The sequence below is a fragment of the Peromyscus eremicus genome, chromosome 8a (genome assembly GCF_949786415.1).
Source record: "Peromyscus eremicus chromosome 8a, PerEre_H2_v1, whole genome shotgun sequence".
Classification (NCBI taxonomy): Eukaryota; Metazoa; Chordata; class Mammalia; order Rodentia; family Cricetidae; genus Peromyscus; species Peromyscus eremicus.
This window is the reverse complement of record NC_081423.1, coordinates 61,733,274-61,756,378: the sequence shown is the minus strand read 5'-3', so window position 1 is coordinate 61,756,378 and position 23,105 is coordinate 61,733,274. Positions and strand designations below refer to the sequence as shown.

The 23,105-nt window shown below is 43.3% G+C and overlaps 1 protein-coding gene and 1 pseudogene across 1 annotated transcript in view; one reads left to right on the top strand and one right to left on the bottom strand.

Moving 5' to 3' along the window:
* The window catches only part of Nlk (nemo like kinase), a 131,138-nt gene extending 109,402 nt beyond the window's left edge, over positions 1–21,736 (top strand). Inside the window, exons 5-11 of the mRNA XM_059271297.1 lie at positions 1,188–1,273; positions 4,196–4,405; positions 6,980–7,081; positions 13,596–13,682; positions 16,033–16,231; positions 16,976–17,069; positions 19,926–21,736. Coding sequence (XP_059127280.1) covers positions 1,188–1,273; positions 4,196–4,405; positions 6,980–7,081; positions 13,596–13,682; positions 16,033–16,231; positions 16,976–17,069; positions 19,926–19,980 — 833 coding nt within the window. The 3' untranslated portion in view covers positions 19,981–21,736. The remainder of the gene's footprint in view (positions 1–1,187; positions 1,274–4,195; positions 4,406–6,979; positions 7,082–13,595; positions 13,683–16,032; positions 16,232–16,975; positions 17,070–19,925) is intronic.
* Positions 11,266–12,162, bottom strand: LOC131916094 (annexin A2-like; annotated as a pseudogene).
* Positions 21,737–23,105: the final 1,369 nt, after the last annotated feature.

The window sequence follows — 23,105 nt, the reverse complement described above, 5'->3', positions numbered from 1 at the left end:
TTTAAGGTGACCAAATATTTTTGTTTTTATGTTCATTAGGGCAGAGAAGGCAGGCAAGTGGATTGATCTAGAAAGGCAAGTAAACAGTGGTTTGTCACAAATCCTGCTAACTGCCTTTAGCTCTTCACAGCCTGTGGCATCAGATGACTAAATTAAAAAGTGACTGTCCTCTATGGAAGACATCCATCCTTCAAGTCTGAGTATCGCCTGGCATAGCTGAGCCCCACTTAGCTCAAAATGACCATTAAAGCCCAAAGCAAATGGAGAAGACTGTAGAGAGAGCAGCTAAGTAACTCCAGACTGTGCATGAAGAGCAGAGACCTGACCGGGAAGCAATTTAGGCCACTCTGATTGATGCCTCCTCTAGCCCCCAGCTGTGTCCAGAGTTCTACCTTGACAAACAGAATTAGTTAAAGGTGAAACCACTTTCTTGTCTGCTGAATACATTTTTTCACAGTATTCACAGAATTACATTCTACAAAGAAATTAAAAATCAACATCTTCCAAGGATTAAAACACTAAGTAATATTACAACAACAACAAAAAGTTCACTTACGATGGATCTGTTGATACTCTGTGGTAGGGGTAAATGGGAAAGATTCTTGGCTCATTTACAGTTGTGAAGAAAATGTCTTATTACATTTTATTTTTTTACAAAAAAAAAAAAGGAATCAGCATGAGATTGAGACTTAGAGGGTACTGATGACCAGCTTTTAAGATGTCAGATATATTTTGAGATGATTAAGTGTCTTCTTGGCTGTCAGTAGTCACAAGTGCTGCTGACAGCTGGGCATGTCCCTGAGTTTTGTCCTGTCACTGAAATGCCTATCCTGGGAAAGGCCTCTCGTAGGTTAATGGAAACTTCTTTGTTGGAGCAGGTTCAGAGTCACAGGCTGGGAGTATCAATAGCCGAACTCCAGTAACCACACTGAGGAGCGTGGCCAGTCTTAACTCCAGGGCCTGAGAGCCTCGCCTGTGCTTCAAGCCATGTAATCTTTTAAATTATAGACATTGTCTCTGGCATGTGCAAACACCATTGTGACATTTTATCGTACTGCAACAAAATTACAGTGTTTTGAAGGGGACTAAGTCAAACTTTTAGTAATATTCTTTAGCTTTTGTTTAGGGAATAATTTTAAATCTATTTAAGGCTAAATATCTGCAACTAAATGTGTTTATTATTTCAGGTTTGAAATATCTCCATTCAGCTGGCATTTTACATCGAGACATTAAGCCAGGGAATCTCCTTGTGAACAGCAACTGTGTTCTAAAGGTAGCTTTTCAGTTATTTAAACATCTGAGGAAAATCAAATGTCTGGCCCAAGAATAGCATTTTCCCTACTTCACCAGAAATAAAGAGAACCGTTTTCTTCAGTCCCATCATTTGTCGAGGCCGTCGGAACTAATTTGTGGTCCTGGCTCTTTTTTTTTTTTTTTAAACATGTTTGCTTCTGTTTCAAACACTTAAATGAGGATTATAGTGTCACAAAAAAGAATGGCAATTTTTCAGAAACTCTTACCTTTTCAGGTTGTTCTGTTATTACAAGAAGTTGTTAAGAGCTAACATGACCGTGGCAACTCTTATAAAGGAAAACCTTTACTGGGGCTGGCTTATGGTTCAGAGGTTCAGTCCATTATTGTCATGGTAGAAGCATGCATGCTGGTAGACATGGTGCTGGAGAGGTAGCCAAGAGCTCCACATCTGGATCCACAGGCAGTAAGAAAGTGAGACACACTGGGCCTGGCTGGAGCATCTGAAGCCTCAAAGCCCGCCCCCGGAACACACTTCCTCCAACAAGGCCACAGCTCCTGGTATGCCACTCCTCTGGGCCTATGGGGGCCGTTTCTTTTCAAACCACCACAGACGTGTTTATCAGAAGGAATTAGACTCTTAGCTTCTTCATCTGTCACAGGGAAGTGTGGCTTTTAGGCAGGTGTCTGTGTCTTCAATGCTAGCATTACCATGTGCTATTGCACTTCAGTAGCAAAAGGAAGTAGAGGCATGCTTAAAAGTTAAAGTGCTAGGGCCAGGAAAGGGCATATGCACCTAGTGAATGTAGTTCTACAGTATGGTAGTGAAATCTTCCCCCGCAGAATAAGTTAATAATCCCCAAGTCTCAGGTGCCAGGATGAGACCATGTCTCAAAAAATAACCAAGCTGCACATGTTTTTGCATGATGGTAACCCCAGTATTTCAGAAGTAAAGGCAAGAGGAAAAGAACACCTAAAACGAGTATCCCCAAACTTCAAGTCATCAACTTAATTTTTACTGTTTTCCTGGTTCCTACTTCTCATTGTCCTGTTAGTTAATAGTAAACTCCAGCTGGGCAGCGGTGGCGCACGCCTCTAATCCCAGCACTTGGGAGGCAGAGGCAGGCAGATCTCAGTGAGTTCGAGGCCAGCCTAGTTTACAGAGTGAGATCCAGGATAGGCACTAAAACTACACAGAGAAGCCAGAGCTTCAAAAAACCAAAAAAAAAGGGCAAACTTCGCAGTACGTGTTTCTCAAACCTCTAATACACAAGTATATTTTCCAAACTGTTGAATAATGGAAGGTCCATCATAATTTTCCTCATGATAGAAATTAGAAATAGGGGCAGGAGAGTGGACTCAGTGGTTAAAAAAGCTTACTGCTCTTGAGGAGGACCAGGTCCAGTTCCCAGCACCCATATGGTGGCACACAGCTGGGTGTACCTCCAGTTCCAGGATTTATGCCTCTTCTGACTTCTGTGGGCTCATGTGCACATATATACACATAAAATTAAATAATTTTTTAAAGAAAAGTAGAAGCTGGGTGGTGGTGGTGCACACCTTTAATCCCAGCACTCGGGAGGTAGAAGTGGACAGATCTCTGAGTTTGAGGCCAGCCTGGTCTACAGAGTAAGTTCTAGGAAAGCCAGGGCTACACAGAGAAACTCTGTCCCTAAAAGCCAAAATAAGAAAAAGAAGAGGAAAACAGCATTTGTGCCAAGCCCAGTAAAAATAGGCCTCTTTTATCCTACCTCCTTCTATGAGTCCATCTGGAAATAGCTTGGTTAAGCCTGATGTATGTATTCAACTATGTTTGGAGTTCATTGGTTTTGATTTGGGTTTAACTATCAGTTTAGAGTAGATGAAAGTTTTGGGGTTTTTTTGGTTGCTGAGCATTGAACCCAGGCAGGTGCTCCTTTCCCAAACCACATCCCCAGCCTGGAGAAGAATAGTTTTTGAAAGATACATAATTTTAAAGGGGGAAGGGGCACTAGAGAGATGGGTCAGTGGTTGAAGCACTAGCTGCTCTTGCAAAGGACCTGGGGATCAAAATGATCTGTAACTCCAGATCTGATGCCATTTCCTGGCCTCCATGGGCACTAGCACACGTTACACAGATATACATATAAGCAAAACTGATACATATAAAATAATACAAAATTAAAATATATATGATTTTATACAAAAACGTTAAAGTTAAGATTTTCTCCCTTTTGTCCAAATAAGACCATATTTTTATACTGGAAAGGAAAATATTATATCTCTATCATGTAAGACTTTTTAAAGTTCATGAGTCCAAGGTTTTTTCGTGTATATGTCATGTGGTTTTCTTTGTTGCTGCTGCTGTTTTTCTAGGCATAAATGTGTCTGTCTAGCTGAGCATCTTAGTTTACTTTCTGTTGTTATGGTATGATAAAGACCATGACTAAAATCAGCTTGGCAGGATGATGTTTATTTGGCTTACTTATCCAGGATCACAGTCTATTAAGGGACACCAAGGCAGACTCTCCAGGCAGGGACTGAAGCAGAAGCCATGGAGGAGTGCTAGCTTGCTCAGCCTCTTTTTTTTTTTTTTTTTTTTTTTTTTAAACCACCCAGGACCACCTGCCCAGGAATGGTATGGCCCACAGTGGGCTAGACCCACATTAATCATCAACAAGAAAATGTCCCATGGGCCAATCTTATGGGGCTCTTTCTTCATTTGAGGTTCCTTCTTCTCAGATGTATCTAGGTTTGTGTCAAGTTGACAAAATCTAACCAGAACACTGGGTATGGTGGCACATGCCTGTCTGTGATCCCAGCACTTGGGAAGTACAAGACCAAAGAATCAGATTTTCAAGGTCATCCTCAGCTCTATAGCAGGCTTAAAGTTATACTGGCTCAAAAATGAACAAAGGAAGGTAGGTGTCTGCTTGATGATGTCTTAACTGCCTTTTCTATTTAGATTTGTGATTTTGGATTGGCCAGAGTGGAGGAATTGGATGAATCCCGTCATATGACTCAGGAAGTTGTTACTCAGTATTATCGGGCTCCAGAGATCCTGATGGGCAGCCGACATTACAGCAATGCTATTGACATCTGGTCTGTGGGATGCATCTTTGCAGAACTGCTGGGCCGAAGAATACTGTTCCAGGCACAGAGTCCCATTCAGCAGGTGCGATTTTGCTTTACAGCTTCATTTGCTTTTAATTCTGCTATAGATTTGAAGGGAAAGCCATCTTGCACACATCTTGAGTTTATTCATTGTACTGTCTTAATTGACTTTTAGCAAATTCAGGTTCACTCAAAAGCCAGAAAGTTATAAAGTTAAGATTGCAGAAGTTCATACTGCAAGTTAGGAGCTTTTTAGAGAAAGTGTTGGCTTTCTCACATGCACTGGTGCATGGCAGCAGACTCAGCTCTGCAGTTGCAGAGGTATGGTCTTGAGTTGCTTAAATGGCATCTGTTCCCTCCAGCTGAATGGCTGTGACTTGAAAATGTATTCGATGACTAGACTATGCACTTTTAGTGTTGATGTCTTCAAATCTGAATGTTTAAAAAAAAATTATCTTGATTATTGGGCTAAAATATTTAGTTATAGCATAGAACACCAGAAGATAATTAAAATATAGCTTTAAGGAACCATTTGCAGTCAAGTGTGGTGCACCCCTGAGGCAGAGGCCATAGAACTTCTGTGAGTTCCAGGCCAGGCTCATCTACATATCGAGTTTCAAAGTTTCAAACTAGCCAGAACTATATAGTAAGACCCTGTCTCAATGAAAAGGGCTGGGCAGTGGTAGTGCACATCTTTAACACCCCCCCCCCCCCCCCCAGCACTTGGGAGGCAAAGGCAGGCAAATCTCTGAGTTCAATGCCAGGCCACTCTACAGAGCAAATTCTAGCCAGAGCTTCACAAAGAAACTTTGTCTCAAAGGAAAGGAGGAGGGGTGGAGGGAGCTATAGAGATAGCTCAGCCATTAAGAGCACTTGCTGTTCTTACCGAGGACCTGAATTTGATTCCCAGCATCCACGTCTGGTGGCCCACAGTTGCCTATCCCTTCAGCTCTGGGGGAATCTAACTTCTCTGACCTCTGAGAGCACTTGTACTCAAGTGTACACATGCAATTATAAATATTTTTTTAGGCTTAAAAATAAATTGAAGATGGGCATGGTGGCATATGCCTGAATCCTTGTACTTGGGAGGCTGAAGCAGTGGATCCCTATGAGTTTGAAGCCAACCTGGTCTACATAGAGAGTTCTAGGCCAGCCAGGAGAACCTGTCTCAAAAGAAAGTGGGGAGGGGAGCTTAGTGTGTTAAGAGCACTGGCTGCTCATAGATCTTTCCCACTGTAGACAACTTTCTGAGCATGTCCATCAGGCAGTCATTTCCTTCTGCCATTGTGTGGTTGTTAGAGCCGGGCAAATGTCACCCCCATGCCATGTCAGAAGGCTGTCCAGAGATCTTCAGGGGACAGCAGGCTTCTCAAGCAGTTCCATCGCCCCATAGTGGTGCTGATGGCTGTCCCGGGTGTAGATGGGTGTGGAAAATGGTGTTCTTTGTGCATGAATTTCCTATCCTAGAAGAGCCAAATGAAATGGTAATTAGGTTATAGAGCCAGAACAATTTCAGAACTCCAGAAAACTGGTGAGGTGGTTTGCTACCTGCAAAGACTTGTTTGCAGGGAGGCCGCTGTCAGCCTCCTTTATTGTATCCAGCTAGATAAGTGTGGCATCATAGTTTCCTAAGTTCCACAGTTTTCTGCCAGTGTAAGAGGTTTCTAGAATGTAAGAGGTATGCACTGGTCCAAACATTGAGTGCTTAGCTTTTATTTCGGGTGTGAACGTTTTGGATGTTTATTATATCACATATATCTGATGTGTAGATTAGCCCCTTGATGGGCCTGAATCCATTTGAAACATTAAAATCTATTCATTAACTGTTTGAAAAGAACAGTCATGGGGCTGGAGATGGCTCAGCAGTTAAGAGCACTGGCTGCTCTTCCGGAGGACCCAGGTTCAATTCCTAGCACCCACATGACAGACAGCTCACAACTGTCTGTAATTCCAGTTCCAGAGGATCTGACACCTTCACACCAATGCACATAAAACAAATTTAAATAAATTATTTAGGGAAAAAAAGAACAATCATTAGCCACTGTCTGCAAAGATAATAAATGCTATATAGTTTTAAAACAGTAGGGCATACAGGTAGACTCCAGAGTTACTCTAGTGTTAGAACACTGTCCAGCTTTCCATGGAATGTAGTTCAACTAGCCTCAAACTCACAATCCTCCTGTCTTAGCTTCTCAAGTGGTAGAATTATAGGTATGTACCACCAAAGCTGATTCAAAAAAAAAAAAAAAAAAGAAAGAAAGAAAGAAAAAAAGAAAAGAAAAGGACAGAAAGTAAAAGGAAGGGTTCTTCTTTTGTTTCTGTTTTTTGTTTTTGTTTTTTGTTTTTCAAGACAGGGCTTTTCTGTATGACTTTGGAGCCTGTCCTGGAACTCACTCTGTAGACCAGGCTGGCCTAGAACTCAGATCCGCTTGCCTCTGCCTCACAAGTGCTGGGATTAAAGGCATGCACCACCACCGCTCAGCTAAGAAAGGGCTCTTATCAGAGCTTATTTGAAGGTTTGTAGTTCTAAGGTTTAAAAAAAAAAAAAATGGCACTGATTTTAAGGCTGAAACTTAAGTCTAATGAAGCTGTTTCTGTGAGCTACTGTCAACCTGTGTTTCATGTTCCCTTGCAGTTGGATTTGATCACAGATCTCTTGGGCACGCCATCCCTGGAAGCAATGAGGACGGCTTGTGAAGGTGCTAAGGCACACATACTCAGGGGTCCTCATAAACAGGTAAAGAGGGGAGCAGTCTGTCTCTGGTGGCCAGCTGTAAGGGAAGGTCTTCTATTCCAAAGGTGTTGCTTGTGGGTAACAGACACACATATGTACATCAACACATGTACACAGAGATAGTCTACAAGTAAGACCTCTGTTATGTGGATATGACCACAAATAGAAAATGGCTTATGGCCATGCCCAGTACCATAGGAGAAGAATGCATGTTTTTATGGCATCATTGCTTATTGACCTCTTGGTGGTCTCCTGGTTTATCAGTATGTGGGAAGGAAGCTTTGGCCTCAGTGTGTGTTAGTCAAGATACCCTTTCCAAATACTGAGCCCACATAGCTGGTATCTCTTTGCCTTGCAAGGATGTAAAGCACTTGCTGTTGTACTCGTTCCACTAGCGTCAAATCAGACCCAAGTGTGGCAAGAAGTATAAAGAAGGACGGACTGCCTGGTTCTTACTAATCAATATCACTTGCAGCCAGCCAAATCACTGCTGAGAAGCCGGGGTGGTTTCTGTCTGCACTCTTGATTAAGCAGTATTTTCTGCCAGCGCTTTCCTAATTCCCTTTAGAGAAAACAGCTTAGTGATGTGAAGAGTGAGTGAGGGGAATGCTCTTCCTAGGAAATACACAGAACCAATAAGGCTTGAGCCAGACAAGCCAAGGCTAGTTTTCCCCGAATTGCCTTGGTTTCTTTTAAATTGGGCATTTAGGCGATCTGGTAGATTGTTTAGGTGAACTGATTGGCCGGCCAAAAGGCAGACTGAGTTTGATATTCTTCCTCTGAAATTGCCCACCAGACATTTGATCAAGGCTTCACCCTCCATTGCATTTCCCTCTCTGTAATCCCAGTGACTTCTGTTGGCACAGGTTCACAGGTGATAAGGTCACGTGTTCTCTAACACTAGCCCAGGCCAGTAAATAGGGAGTGATAGGTACTTACATTTATTTTAATTCATATTTGTTTATTTATGTTTGAGGCAGGGTTTCACCATGTAGCCCTGGCTTATCTCTAGCTCACTGTGTAGATCAAGTTTGCCTCAAGCTCACAACAGGCCACCTGGCCATGCTTATAATTAAAAAGCCTCCTTATGGGTATATGTTTTGGTTGCAGTTTGTTCCGACTATGAAATAATTTGAAGTCCTGACATCCTTAGAGGAATGCAGTAGCTTTTTCAAAGATTTATTGAATTACGTCTATGTGTCTGTGGATGTGAGCACATGATTGCAGGAAGCTTGAGGCAGACACCCCTGGAGCTGAAGTCACTAGCAATTGTGAACCACCCATCCTAGGTTCAGGTCCTCTGCAAGAACAGTACTTACTCTTAACCACCAAGCCATCTCTCAAGCCCTTGGGAATTCAGTAACTATAACCAAGAGGAGGCTCTATATTACAGGAGAAGCTAACAGGGTCTGTTATGCTGTTTATTGGCCAGCATCAGGAACATGAAACTAATTCATTAGTGTCTTGTAGTAAATATGTTCTTCATAGAATAATTTCCCTCATTTATTGACCTCATCAGTTTAATACTTCTCACTGGCCATAGAGAACCAGTCATGAAATGTGAAGGACAAACATCCTGGTATTGCTGCCCTTCCCTAAAGGTTCTGACTGTTGCTAATGGCTGTCAGCTAGTTAGCCCTCCATCAAAGTGTTACTAACAACAGCCTAGAGGGCAGGCCTTTCTGAGATGTTCCTGACATGTCTAAAACAGCCTGAAAATGTCTTACTGCACCAAAGTGCTGTGCACACCTTTGAGCATTCGGAACAAATGAGTCGTTTTCCCATACAAATTTTGAGCCCAGTGGCTGTAAAAGTCTAGAGCCTTCAACTGGGTGTGGTGGCACACTCCTATAACCCAGCATTCAGGAAATGGATTGTGAGTGGAAACCAGCCTGGGATACCTCTCCACAACCCTGTCTCAAAAAATGACTTTTAAAACCTAGATCTTTCAATTAAAAAAAAAAAAAAAAAAAAAAGAATTATTTTCTAAAACAAAAGAGGGAGGAAAGGAAAGTTTTAATGTTCTATTTTATTTTAAGTTAAATAAGCTCAAGTTAAATGAATTCTGTCAGAATCCTTTCTTGTACATTTTCACATGACTTGACCTCTTGGTGAAGGGTACCTCCTGAAGGTTAAGGTTTTGCTCACCAGGTTGTCTGGTGGTCTGAGGGGAGCACCACAGCAATGTTAATCTTGACATCAGAATATTCAGATTGGTAGGGTGAGAGTTAAGAGACCCTGAAGCCCAGAGGTGGTTGCACTTTCGCGTTCTAGAGCTGAAGCTTTAGGAGCGAGACTTCAGCAGTGCTGGAGCATCTCTCAGGCCGGTAGATTTGCTATACCTATTCATGCAACTGACTATAGCATAAATGGTTCTATTTTTTCCCTCCAGCATGGGAATTGGCTTTGATCTGCGTTTGCTAGTTGACCTGTATACCGTCCCTGAGTTATGCGTGAAGTTCACAGGCTCTTGAAGCTCCTTGTCTAAGCCTTCCCCCTTCTCCTGTCCCTCCATCTCCACCTCATGACACACAGTCACTTGTTAGCGTGCTAGCAGCTTCACTGGAGCTACTACTGTCCGTGTCCTGACTTCTCACAGCTGAGGTTAGAAGACACAACTGCAGACAAGCTTATTTGGTGTGTAGATAACTGTAGATGATTTTCACACCATTCTTTCCCTGTTCTTTTAGTTTTTGGTTCCTTGTTTTTTGTTTTGTGGGTTTTCTTGTGTTGTTATTTGAGTCTTTTGAAATAGAGTCTGGCCTCCTCTTGTGCCTCTCCAGTGCTGGGATTATTGGTGCGTGCTACTACTCCCCGTCTGTGTACCCTGCTTCAAAAATTAGTGTGGTCCCCAGGATACAATGTGTAGCTTGTGTAGTTTTCTATGTTTGGCTCTTCCACAGAATGCATGGTGTTTAGTTGACTCGGGGTTTGGCTTGGGTTGTGCATGCTCAGTTCCTTTTTCTCTGGGCTGTATAGAAGAAGAATGCAGGCTGTGGTGTCAGGCTCGGGCTTACCACATCACCCAGCAGGTTGAGTGTGTCCCATGAGTTGTACAGTGCTGTTTGTAGGCACATCGTATAAGGATCTAGTAACTCATTCTATGACCTTGGGCAAATTACTTAACCTCTGTGAGCCTCGGTTTCATTCTTCAATAAAATAGGGATAAAAATAGTTTCTCTGGCTGGTAAGATGGGTCATTGGGTAACATACTGGCCTCCAACCCTGATGGCCTGCTTTCAGTCTCCAGAACCCATATGGTGGAAAGAGAAAACTCACTCCTAAAAGTTGTTCCCTAACATCTGCACAATATGCTTTGGCACCAGCACCCACCCACACACCTACACACACAAAGTAATAATAAAATTAGTGCCCTCCCACATCAGTCAACAATCAAGAAAATGCCACAAACATGCTGACAGGCCAGTCTGGTGGAGACAGCCCCTCAGTTGAGCCTCTTTCTTCTCAGGTGTTTGAAATTGACAACCAACACTAGTCATCACACTAAGCTTTTTTTAAAAATCACACTAAGCTTTTAAGTAGTTCTTATTTAAACTCTTTTTACCAACTACCCCAAGCTAAGAAAAAATTAGTTATTTTGTTAGTAGTAATTTCTAGCAGTAATAGAAGTTTGCTATGAATATGTTCTGAGACTTGTCATAAATACCTTTTATATTCTACTCATAAAAACACTGTTATTACCACTATTAATTCTTTTGTCCATGCAAGATGAAGGATTGCAGAAATTAGATAATAATATGTTTTCAGTTATAAGCCCGATTCTGAAAATTAAGTCAGTCCGTCAGTCTGTCTTTCTTCCTTCCTTCCTTCCTTTCTTGTTTCTAAAGTAAAAGTGGTTTATTCATGACACAGTACACAAGAGGCCAAGTGTTTCATATCACAGAGGGCACATCCAGCTGCCCGGAATGTTCATTTCTTTGGCATGAAGGAGAGAATGAAGGGAAAGCTAGGCAATGCTAACTAAGGCAGGTAAGATGGGGGATGGGTCTCTATTGTCATCTTCACAGGGAAAACTCAGGGGTCCATTCGTGGCAAATTGACTCTCCAGATCGTTAGGTGGGGGCACAGGTCAGGCCACTTGTGGGTGTTCCACTATGCTGTGCCCTTCAGCTGTCTCCACCACACAAGTACAGTGTTAACCCTTGGTGTCTTGCTGAATGCAGTAGTTACAGGGGCTTGTCATACTTCCTCTTGAATTCAAGACTGATTTTCAGCATGTTCACTTGGCTTCTAGAGACCATGATTTTAATCAGGACCTTGTCGCGATGCCCCTTGCCCTTCATGGAGTCATATAGCCGATCAGCAAAGTGTGGTGACTTGTTCTCAATGCACTGGACCAGGTTCAGGAAGGCATTTTCCAGGTCTCCTTTGACATCCTTCTTGATGCTCTCCAGTATGTCATAAGGGCTGTAGCTCTTGTACCTTTCAAACATTTTCTAGAGGTGGCATACAATGGTGTTGGTCGTGATGCTCATCCACTTGGAAATATAGGTTCCATTTGTCATCATCCCGGCATCGTAAAGCTCCCAAGCATCCTGGTCAATCAGTTTGTTGTCATTGACTGAACCGTCTTCTGCTCTTCTGCCCTTTGCAAGGGCAACAGTCAGCTTGCAAAAGTTGCCAGATGTGTTAGAAATGATGTCCTTCTCCAGAGTGGTCTTGTATGTCTCTTAATACAGTCTGCAGCTCCTGGTTGGTTCTTGAACAGATGATCTCAGTGAGGAAGTCCTCAGTCAGTCCCCAGCCCCTTTACAGAGGCTTTCAGTGTAGAAGCATCGTACTGGGCAGGTGTCTTCAGTAGGTCCCAAAATCACTGTCTGGGTGGCCAGATAAGGCTGATTTCAGTGCTGATAGGTGAAGACAGTGTCTTATCTATATATGTTGCTGTGGTTAGTCAGAATGTTGATGATGGTGACCTCATCAATTCATTTGGTCTTGACAGCTGACTCAAGGTTCAGAGCATCCCTTTCGACATCAAAGTTGGTGTAGGCTTTGGCTGACCCATAGGCACTTGGAGGTGTGGAGTGATCATCCTCCAAGCTGAGCTTGCACAGGATTTTTGTAGACAGTAGGGGTTTTTTTTGTTGTTGTTGTTTGTTTTTTGTTTTTTTGTTTTTCCGTAAAAAGCTAGGTCAGGCACCAAGCCCCGAGAGTTGTCTCTAGAAACAAAAGTTTCTTAACTAAGCGTGGTGTTGCTAATCTGTAATCCCAGCACTTGGAGGTTGAGGCAGATCTATAGACATAGCAGGCTGAAAAACATGAGTGGCCAGCTTGCTTATTCTAAATGATAAAGTCAGGTAAGGGAGGAAAGGGTTGGGTTTGTGGGGCCTGGCCATCTCATTGCCTGTTTAGGGATTTAGACTATGAATCTATCCTGAGAGTGGAAGAATGGTTCACTACAAGTCAGGGGTCCTTGGCAGGCAAAACTACTATATAGCATTTTTATTGTATGGTCTTTTTTACAACTCAGCATTTTAGATGGGGAAAACTTAGCTTAGCAGACACAGTCCTGTCTCCTGCAGGGACCACACCTGACATTCGACAGACTCAGAGGGTAATGGAGAGTTGGTTCTGGTAAGGTTTCTTTATGTACGTCCTGCTGTCTAGTGTGCACTGTGTATCCTCAGTTAACGTGCTGACTCAATCACAGGCCCTTTGGTGCCAGCCGAAGTCTAAACCTTCTGATGGTTGGATGAGAACTAAAAGAACACCTGCCAAGGACACTTGTACAGCCAGGCAAAAGCCACCGTAGCAAGAGCACACCCGTGAGGATGTGGTCTAACCTTTGTCTTTCTCCATCCTTAAGCATGTTTGGTCTTCCCTTCTTTGCCAAAGCAGCCACCTTATTTATTGGATCAGTTTTCATCTGTCGTGATTTTTTGTACCCTGACCTATTGTGCTGCTGTACTCTGAGCAGGCACGCTGCTGAAAGTCAGTGAGAATTGTCCCTTCTGAAGACTGATCAATGGGATGAAAAGCAGTCCCTTTGAGTTTAAACATGTTTGTACTCATTCATCTTTTTCTCATCTTTTTTTTGTTTTTTTATTTTGGTTTTTTGTTTTGTTTTTGTTTTTCAAAACAGGGTTTCTCTCTGTAGCTTTGGAGCCTGTCCTGGAACTCAATCTTTAGACCAGGTTGGTCTTGAACTCACAGAGATCCTCCTGCCTCTGCCTCCCCAGAGCTGGGATTAAAGGCGTGCTCAGCCATGCCTGGCTTTTTTTTTTTTTTTTTTTTTTTAAAGCTGTTCTGAGACAGGGTTTCACTGTGTACCCCTGGCTGGCTTGACAGTCACTCTGTAGCCCAGGCTGGCCTCAAACTCACAAGAGATCCACCTACCTCTGCCTCCTGAGTGCTGGGGTGAAAGGTGTGCGCCAGCACTCCTGGCTCACAACATCTCTTTGAGCTGGCTGATTTTTTTTCTGTCAGTTTTCTATATTCCATATCCACACATAACACCTGAAAGCCTAACGGTTTGAATTTCTTTCCCTTTCCGCAGCCATCTCTTCCTGTACTCTACACCCTGTCCAGCCAGGCCACACATGAAGCTGTTCACCTGCTCTGCAGGATGCTGGTCTTTGATCCAGTAAGTAGTGTTCACTTTTATATTTTTTATTTCCGTTCCTTTGTGCTTGAATGTTGTGCCTGCATCTATATCTGTGCACCACATGTGTGCTTGGTGCTCCCAAAGTCAGAACAGGGAATCAGATCCCCTGAACTGGAGTTGCAGATGTTCGTGAGCTACCATGTGGGTGCTGGAATCTGAATCCTGGTCATCTGCTACAGCAACAAGTACTCTTAGTTGCTAAGCCATTGCTCCAGCCCTATAAAAATTTTTATTAAATAATTTTTAAAATAGTATTCTAAGAAGCATCCTGGCTTTGACTGGACTGGCAGTGTAAATAATGACTGGAAGGACAGACTTTGGCCCCGTTTTATGTTACCCCTGCTAACTCACTACACAGACATTGAGTATTGATGCTTAGATTTAAGCAAAACTTAGGGAAAGAGCTAGAAGACATTACTGTTCTTATGATCTTGGACTTGACACCAAGTTAAATCGGGTTGGGGGGTTAATTGTTTGAAAAATCACCCATTGTATATCATTCAGAAATATTTACTCTTTGGGTTGAGGCTGTGACTCTTCTCAACCTCCTTTCTGGACTTGACTCTTCTGGGCATGTACTACAAACTGCATTGTGATGTCTGTTGTTTATTTGTTCATTCATTCAAAGATTAGTTGTTATTCATATCTGTGCCAGTAATTATTGTCAACAAAGATTCAAATGGAAACATTTAAAAACAAAGTGTACTTGATAAGATACAAAGAAATCACTAAATACAAAATACAATAGGTATTTAAAGAATTTTTTTTAAAACCCACAAAATTATGGATAGTAAGGTTACCTTGGTCTGTAGTAAGAAGAGAACATCTTTCTCATGTAATAATCAGATCCACATAACTATCTGCAGACAGGACCACAAGAAAAATTAGAGGGGCTGGGTGTGGTTGCACATGCCTTTAATTCCAGCACTTTGCAGGCAGATCTCTGTGGGTTCAAAGCCAGCCTGATAAGAGTTCCAGGATGGGCAGGTCTTTGTCAGAGAGAAACAGAAATTAGGGGCAAAAATAGTTGGGTTTGAACCAGGCATGATGATGTATACCTATAAACCCAGCTTCACTTGCGTGGTGAAGTTGGGGTGTTAAGGTCCTCTTTAGCCACAGGGTGAGTTTAAAGCCACCTTACATGAGACCTTGGGCTAATGAGATGATGTAGCTGTGGCCTTAGGAACTTGAAAATCTGGGGTTGTGTGAAGTGCAGTGTAGCTAGTTTTCCTGGTCCTGCCTGGCCCAGGTCAGGACAAATCTCTCTCACCTGCCAGTCCCGAAGCTGCTCAGACCCAACCGAGTAAACACGAAGACTTATATTGCTTATAAACTGTATGGCCTTGGCAGGCTTCTTGTTATCTAGTTCTTCTATCTTAAATTAACACATTTCTGTTAATCTATAAGTTGCCACGTGGCTCATGGTTTACCGGTACCTTACATCTCGCTTATGGCGGCGGCGGCGGCTGGCAGCGTCTCTCTGTCTCAGCCTTCTACCTCCCAGCATTCTCCTCTCTGCTTGTCCCAGCTATACTTCCTGCCTGGCTACTGGCCAATCAGTGTTTTATTTATTAACCAATCAGAGCAACACATTTAACATACAGAACATCCCACAGCAGTGCAGCACATCCTAGAAGCAGGGCAGGGTGTCATTTTCACTCTGTCTCCCGTTGAGCCCATCCTCGAGTCCTGTAAGATCCACTTCCCCTTCATAGTCCACTGAACACTGATGATGGATGATTTTTTCTTCAACTTTTTGCTGGAGTTGAAGGTTTATGGGTCAATAAGCCTGATGCTCTGGTGTATTAACTGTTCTGATTGAAAGGCCCCAAAGGCCAGGAGACAGGCTGCAGCTTCTGGTCTCAGCCTCGCATTCACACTGCCCCCTCTGCTAACCCTGCAGCTTTTGGGTGTGCTTTGCCCTGTCAATCTGTGTTCAGAGAGAATAGAAGTTCTAAGCAGCTTCCTAAAATTGCCAGCATGCTCTGTCTCCTGTGCTGACTTCTTCAGAGTGCGGCCTGTTGTCTAAAGTGCAAAGCATTACGTATTTAAATGTCATGGTATTTGTCGTTTGGGGCCCTGTGTACATCTGTTTCAAGGTAAGAGCTTTCCAGATTTTTAGTTGACCGACATTTCAAAGTGACAGCTGTTATTCTAAGTCTACTCACTCTCCTGTCACCCAGCCCTAAATTCAGTTGTCCCCCTTTGCCCAGAATGTTCTATATCTTAAGTATAAGCTGTGTATGTAACTCTGTCTTGTGAAAGATTCTACACGGACAGCCATGCTCATCTGTAGTGTTGATGTGCTGGTCTCTAAATTTGATTTCAGTCAAAAAGAATATCCGCTAAGGATGCCTTAGCCCACCCCTACCTAGATGAAGGGAGGCTGAGGTACCACACATGTATGTGTAAGTGCTGCTTCTCCACCTCAACGGGAAGGGTCTATACCAGTGACTTTGAGCCTGTCACCAACCCCAAATTTGATGACACCTTTGAGAAGAACCTCAGCTCTGTCCGACAGGTTAAAGGTGAGTGCCTTTTGACATCCAGTCAGACACAGTCACTGGTGACATCTTTGATTCCATAGTGGAGATCCAGAGTCGGGGGCTTCCCAAAGCTGCCCACTGCCTGTTTCAGCTTTGCATGTAGCTGTCTGTGCAGAGCATGTGTGTGTGGAGAGTTAGCATTATTTCCAGGGGAAGATTAGCCAGAGGAATGGAAACTGGGTTTCTATTCCGAGTCGTAATGCGTGTGGCTCAAAATATATTGTATCTGTAGTCACAGTGTCACTTCATTAAATAAAACGTATTGGACTTCTTTATATAACATTTGACTTCTTTTCAAAAAAGTAGAAGTCTGCTAGAGAGAATGGTGATGAGAGAAGGGAATTCGATAATTTACTCATAATGTTATGCTGAGGATCCTCACTGTGGTAGAGGTTGAGGTGATCTTGAGTTTAGAAGACTTCCCGGGGTTGGGGATTTAGCTCAGTGGTAGAAGCCATCCCCTATAACACCATACACGCAGACTCTCCCGATGGTGCAGCTTCCAGCCTGTGCAGAGCCTGCGGGGAAGTTTTTGTCTGTTTTTAGCAACAACCATCATTTTGGCTTCAGAAAAGGAGAACTTGATTGGGACTGATAGAGGGTGTGTGTGTGTGATTTAACTTACCCAGCAGGCCGTTGTGTTCAGATGCTGGCTGCCTTAGCTGGGAATCCACACTTCCAGCCTTCGTTTGGCAGTGGAGTGGACGGTGTTTGTTTTCTCCACAGAAATTATCCACCAGTTCATTTTGGAACAGCAGAAAGGAAACAGAGTGCCTCTCTGCATCAACCCGCAGTCTGCTGCCTTTAAGAGCTTTATTAGGTAACTATGTCTGCACAACTCTCACATCCCAGAGTCAAAGGAACGGGGATGTATTTTGTTTGTTACTCAGCATATTTTTGGTGTTAAGGGTTTTTTTTAACTATTTATGTTCACGTGTGTATGTATGTGGGAGTCAGTTCTCTCTGCGTGAACTATGTGTACTCTGGCATCAAACCTCGGTGATCAGGGTTGGTGGCAAGGACCGGTTCTTGCTGAGCCATCTTGCTGGCCCTATTTCTCTTGAGTTTGTTTGTTGTTTGTGGCTTTTGTTTTGTTTTTTGAGGCAGGGTTTCTCTGTGTAACAGCTCTGGCTGTTCTGGTGCAAGGTTTGTAGACCAGGTTGTCCTCAAACTCACAGAGATCCACCTGCCTCTGCCTTCCAAGTGCTAGGGTTAAAGGTGTGTGCCACCACTGCTTGGTTGTTTGGGGGTTTTTTTGTTGTTGTTTTTTTAAAGTTCAACAGAAGCTGGGCATGGTATCACATGCTTGTCATCCCAGCATTTAAGAAGTGGAGTGAAAAAGAGAGTTCAAGGCCAGCCTGGTCTACATAGTGAGTTCAAGCCTAAGCTACATGAGACAGCTCAAAAAAAAAAAGTTCAATAGGAAGGGGATGTTATAAATGTCAGGAAGCCTCCTCCTTCATCCTGGGGCTGACTCCCAAGGTGAGGTTAGCAGTTTTGTTTTTTTTCCAGAGAACTGTACTGCTCAGTTGTGGGGGCAGCTCCCTGACTGAGGTGTCACCTCAGTGCTGCCGCCTTCCCATCTTCTTGATAACGGGGCCAAGGGCGCTGGGAGTGGGCTTGATCTTCATCATTTGTTTGTTTGTTTGTTTGTTTGTTTGGTCTGGGTTTTCACCAGATGATCCCAAGCTAGCCTTGTTCTTGAGATCCTCCTGCTTCAGCACTGTGATCCAGGCCTGACTCCCTCTTTGTTTATCGTATGTTTACATGTTTTGTGTTGTTTCATTGCTTATTTCTTTGAGACATTGTCTCATACCCTGCAGCCTACGCTGCTCTCCTGTTCATCTTCCTGCCTCAGCCTCCTTAGTGAACAAGCCTAGGGTTGGATGGGTTGGTTGGGGGGCTGGAGGGAGGGGCAAACAGGTAGATGACTCCTATCTCAAGGGGCAGCTGGGATGCTTGTCAGAGAGCTGAGTCCTCTTTGGATTCCAGCAAGCTTCATTCTGGTTGTCTCTCTTCGCTTGTTTCCAGTGGAAAGACAGAAAACACTTTAACAATGTGGGGAGATTTCAATACTAGTGATTGCTAGCCGGGCGGCAGTGGTGCACGCCTTTCATCCCAGCACTTGGGAGGCAGAGGCAGGCGAATCTCTGTGAGTTCAAGGCCAACCTGGTCTACAGCGTGAGTTCCAGGACAGGCTCCAAAGCTACACAGAGAAACCCTGTCTTGAAAAACCAAAAAAAGAAACAAACAAACAAAAAACCTAGGGATTGCTAACCAGGAGAAGACATCTAATTTCTAAAGAGCCTAAAAGTGGCTTTGGAGGTGGGCAGTTGAGGGGTTTGAAGTAGCAAATTCGAAGGACAGCAACCCCGTATGAACCAACAGAGAAAAAACAAGGAAGAAATTGAACTCAGAGGTCCCCTCACCAGGAGCCTTTTTGGAGCGGGTCTGCATCTGCACGACAAGCGAGGAGGAAATGTACCAAGGTGGCCAGAAAGGCACAGAGAAACTTACTGAGAGCTAGAGTGGACAAGGTCAGAAGCAGGACTGGAAGCTGCTGCCTGATGCTCCAGCCTGCAGCGCCCTCCTGTGCCCTCTGTTGGAAAATACGAATGTGAAGCCAGCAGATCTGGGTCCAGTTTCATGACACAGGACAAAGGGTAGATTTGAGTTTGAGGCCCGCACCCCTACCCTGACCTTTCTCCTTTCCTTTTCAACCTCTCCCTACTCTGTCCTTTTCCCACATTGAAGTAGGGCCTTCCCTGTCATGAGGCTGTTGGACCAAATCCAAGAATTGTGTATGAATTAGTAAATCAGTTGTCTTTCATCCCTTCCATTTTTCCCACGTAGAAAGATGGCATTAACTTACATTTTGACTTTTCTGTGTTTTTTTTCTTTTTTTTTCCCTTTTTTTATTAAGAAAAAAATTTCATTCATTTTACACACCAATCAAAGATCCCCGTCTTCCTTCCTCCCGCCCCCCTTTTCTGTGGTTTTAAAGTACTTGGTTTAATATTTTCCCAGAAGAGTCAGTGGCCCAGGCGATTAGGTGTTCTGGCACCTTCCAGGTGCTGATCATTGTTCTCCTGGGCTCTGGGAGGGAAAGTGATTACCATTCCTTTCTAATTAGCAACCCTAGACTCAGGAACTAATACTAGGTCTGTGATAACAATTGCTGGACCCTGGCTCGTCTGCACCAGGAATGTCCCTGAGAGAAGGCTCACTGGGCCCCTTCCCATAGCTTCCCACTTGCTGACACTATTTTGAGAGGTACTTCTTAAGGGGACTTTCCTGATTGACTATGGATAGCGTTGTTTATAAGAGCTACCATTTACCTTACATCCTGAGGTAGGCTCCCTGGAAAGCACTGTACATATATTTTCCACATTACTCTGAGGTAGATGGCAGGATCCTTCCCACTCCCCACTAACACACACGGCCCTCTCCTGTCCCTGTGTAAACCACTGAAGGTTACTGCCTCACTCTGGATAACAGATCTGGGAATGGTTTGCAGCCAACTCCATGTAGAAGGTAGAGCAGCAGAGACGAAGGATGCAGGCAGCAGTGCTCTGCACAGGCCCCTCCGAGGGAGGGTTCCGGGGCGGGGCGGGGGGCGGAGCCGCCCTCTCACCCTCTGAGGTGGGCTGATTCTGGGGTCTCCCTTTCCTTGCAGTTCCACCGTCGCTCAGCCGTCTGAGATGCCACCCTCTCCTCTGGTGTGGGAGTGACAGTGGAGGACACTGTACTACTGAAGATGTAATGTAGCTTTCACTGGAGTCTGGGATTTGCAATTCTGGAGGGTTAATCATGCTTGTACTGTAATTTTACTAATGAAGTTTTAAATTAACAACCACTACTTGTATGATATGAATAATATTTAGAAATGTTACTAGACTTTTAATCTTGTAAAGTGGTTGTGCTTTTAGAAGAAAAAAAAATATTTTACCCAGAGCTGCACATGGTTAAAAGAATTAGTGCGGCTTCTATGGCTCGCCTCAGAACAAACGGGAACGGAACCACATTTGGGCGTTCGGGGTTTATGTTTTCTTTTCTTTTCTTTTTTTAATGAAGTGAGATTGTTCACATGTACACACACACACATGCAGAGGACAGTCATACATTTTGATATTTGAGCCATTCCTAAAAACTTAGGGTTTTCTAAAACTAAAGAGTCTAGAAAGCTTGCCTGTGACCAATCATGGAGCCACGTGAGCTGATCGTGGCTGCACGTGGGGGAGGGGGCGGGAGGGGCATGTCACCTAATGACCAAGCCCTATAACTGGCTTCTCATTAGAGCCGTGATGCTGATGTGTACTGTCTGAACTCCAATGTCGTACATAGAGAGACTGAATCTGACTAGGAGAGACTAACCTTGTTTTCCTTACCCAGTATAAATATATATAAATATATATATATTTAATCTATTTTTATTAGAAGTTTTTCTGCTCTTTCTTACATAAAAAAAAAAAAAAAGACCCAAGCATGCATCTTTCATGTGTGTAAATAATTCATTTCTGGGCTAATTTCAAAAGAATCCCAACACTGCTGTATAGAGAGAGCTAGCTTGCACATTTTAGTCTGTGAAATTCTGTGAGACTTTTCCTGCACTGGACAGTGAAAAATAATAAATAAAAGACAAAAAGAAATTAAAAAAAAAAAATTAAAGCCACAAAGGCACATAGGGAATCATGTCAAATGTGTTTGTGTCCTTAGGCAAAGCTGTGGGAGTCTTGAAATGTCACAGTAGTAAATAGCTTATTACTTTCTGACAAATTCTTTTTCCTGCTGGAACACTGAACTCTGTGCATATGTAAATAGAACACCAATCGAAGGCCTCTACCTCCTGGAGTTACACAACTTGGCTTGTTTACCTCCACACGCTGATGATGACTATTTTTTTTTTTTTAAGTTCAATGTGGAGACTTGAAACTTGAATGTCCCTTCCAACTTTTATATTAAAAATAAAAAGACAAGAAAATGGAAGAGCGTTTTTTCACCTGTACAACGAGTACTAATGGATCGTCTTAAAACTGGTCTAGGAAAAAGCTTGGTGTGTGTTATGGACAATTAACTGTTAAAGTTATTGTAAGTTATCTGTATTTAGCAGAGTATTTTCATCTTGAGTGATCTGAGCTGAATTTGAAGACTATTAAGTTATGTTTGGAAGTTTTAACTTCAATGAAGTAATTATTTGCTGTGAAAGAAACAAACATTGAATTACTAAACAAAGATGGTGCAATATCTTTGTTTTTGTTTTTGTTTTTGTTTTTGTTTTATGAGGCTCCTGAGAATCAACCCAACTGAAGCATTTCAATTCACTTGAATGAGAAACGTGTTTAGTATCAAAAGAGCCCGAGAAGACACTGGTATGAAAGGTACAATCTCAGAGGTTGGTCAGTTACCGTGGCACACTTTCTGGTCACTTTGTACAATGTAGATTTGAAGTACAGTGGTGAAAACATTAAATGTGACATTTGAAAATGATACATTGCTGTTTTATTTCCACCCCCACGTCCCCCGTTTCTCTTCAGTACAGCCTCGTCCTGACTCTGCAAAGTCTGGAGACATATGCTTCCATCTCCACTCTTATTTTTGAGGACATTACTTGTTTGTGTGTAATTCTTCCCAGAGACTTAAGATTCCCAAGAATGTGTCAGAAGCTCAGTTGAATGACACCAGAGATAGTGTGATCTAAATATTTAGTACAATATGTGTAGCAGGAATCTTAACAGTTCTTATTAATAAACTCAAACCTGAGGCCAGTTATTGAGGTGAATACTGGAAGATCAAAGAGACAGAACAAGCCACAGCTAACCTCACCTGGCCAACTTCTCAGCTGGTTTTGTTTCCTCGGACTGGAAGCTTCTGTGTCCTCATCCCAATGGCTCTCAGCTGAACTGCTGCTGGAAAGCCTGAAGTGTAACCAGCCAAATGCTTAACCAGCCAAATGCTTCTAGTTTCTGGTCCTCACACCTTATATACCTTTTTGCTTTCTACCACCACTTCTGGGATTAAAGGCGTGAGTCACTATGCTTGGCTGTATCCTTGAACACATGGATTTCTGCCTCTGGAATGCTAGGATTAAAGGTGTGAGTGCCACCATTTTCTAGCCTTTGTATCTAGTGGTTGTTCTGTCTCTGACACCAGATAAGTTTATTAGGGTGCGCAATATTTTGGGGAAGACAATACCACAACAAGTATGGATGGCTTGTTTTCGTGTGGGATCTTCCACTACTATATTAGTATTGAACACATTAAATAAAAGTAGGTTGCTGTGGGAAGACACATGACCTTCCCTCCTCCTTTCTGTCCCCTGTCCCTAGGAGCCCTAGTCACTAAGGAAGAAGTTAGGGCTTTGTGGCAGTGTAGTTCAGACCGGAAACCAGACTGCCTGACTTTCCCACATGTGTCCTGAGGCTGGACGAAATAATATGTATTATTCTTTTTGCCCATGCTAGCCTTGAACTAAGTGTGAAACCAAAGATTACTCTCCCACCCCACCCCAAGACAGGGTCTTTCTGTATATCCCTGGCTGTCCTAGAACTCACTATGTAGACCAGGAACTCACAGAGATCCACCTGCCTCTTCTCCTGAGTGCTGAGATTAAAGGCGTGCACCACCACCTACCATCTGGCTCACCAGAGATCACTTTAAACTTCCGATCCTCTTGTCTTCGCTTCCCAAGTTCAGTGCCGGGATGGAACCCAGGGTTTTGTGCCTGCTAGACACGGCCAGCTAAACTGCAGTCCCAGCCCATGCTGTTGTGCACCCTTGCATCTATTTTGTACTACTGAGGCTCAAACCCAGCGCCTCAAGCACTCTAGCAAGCACCATACCACAGAAGTACATCTTC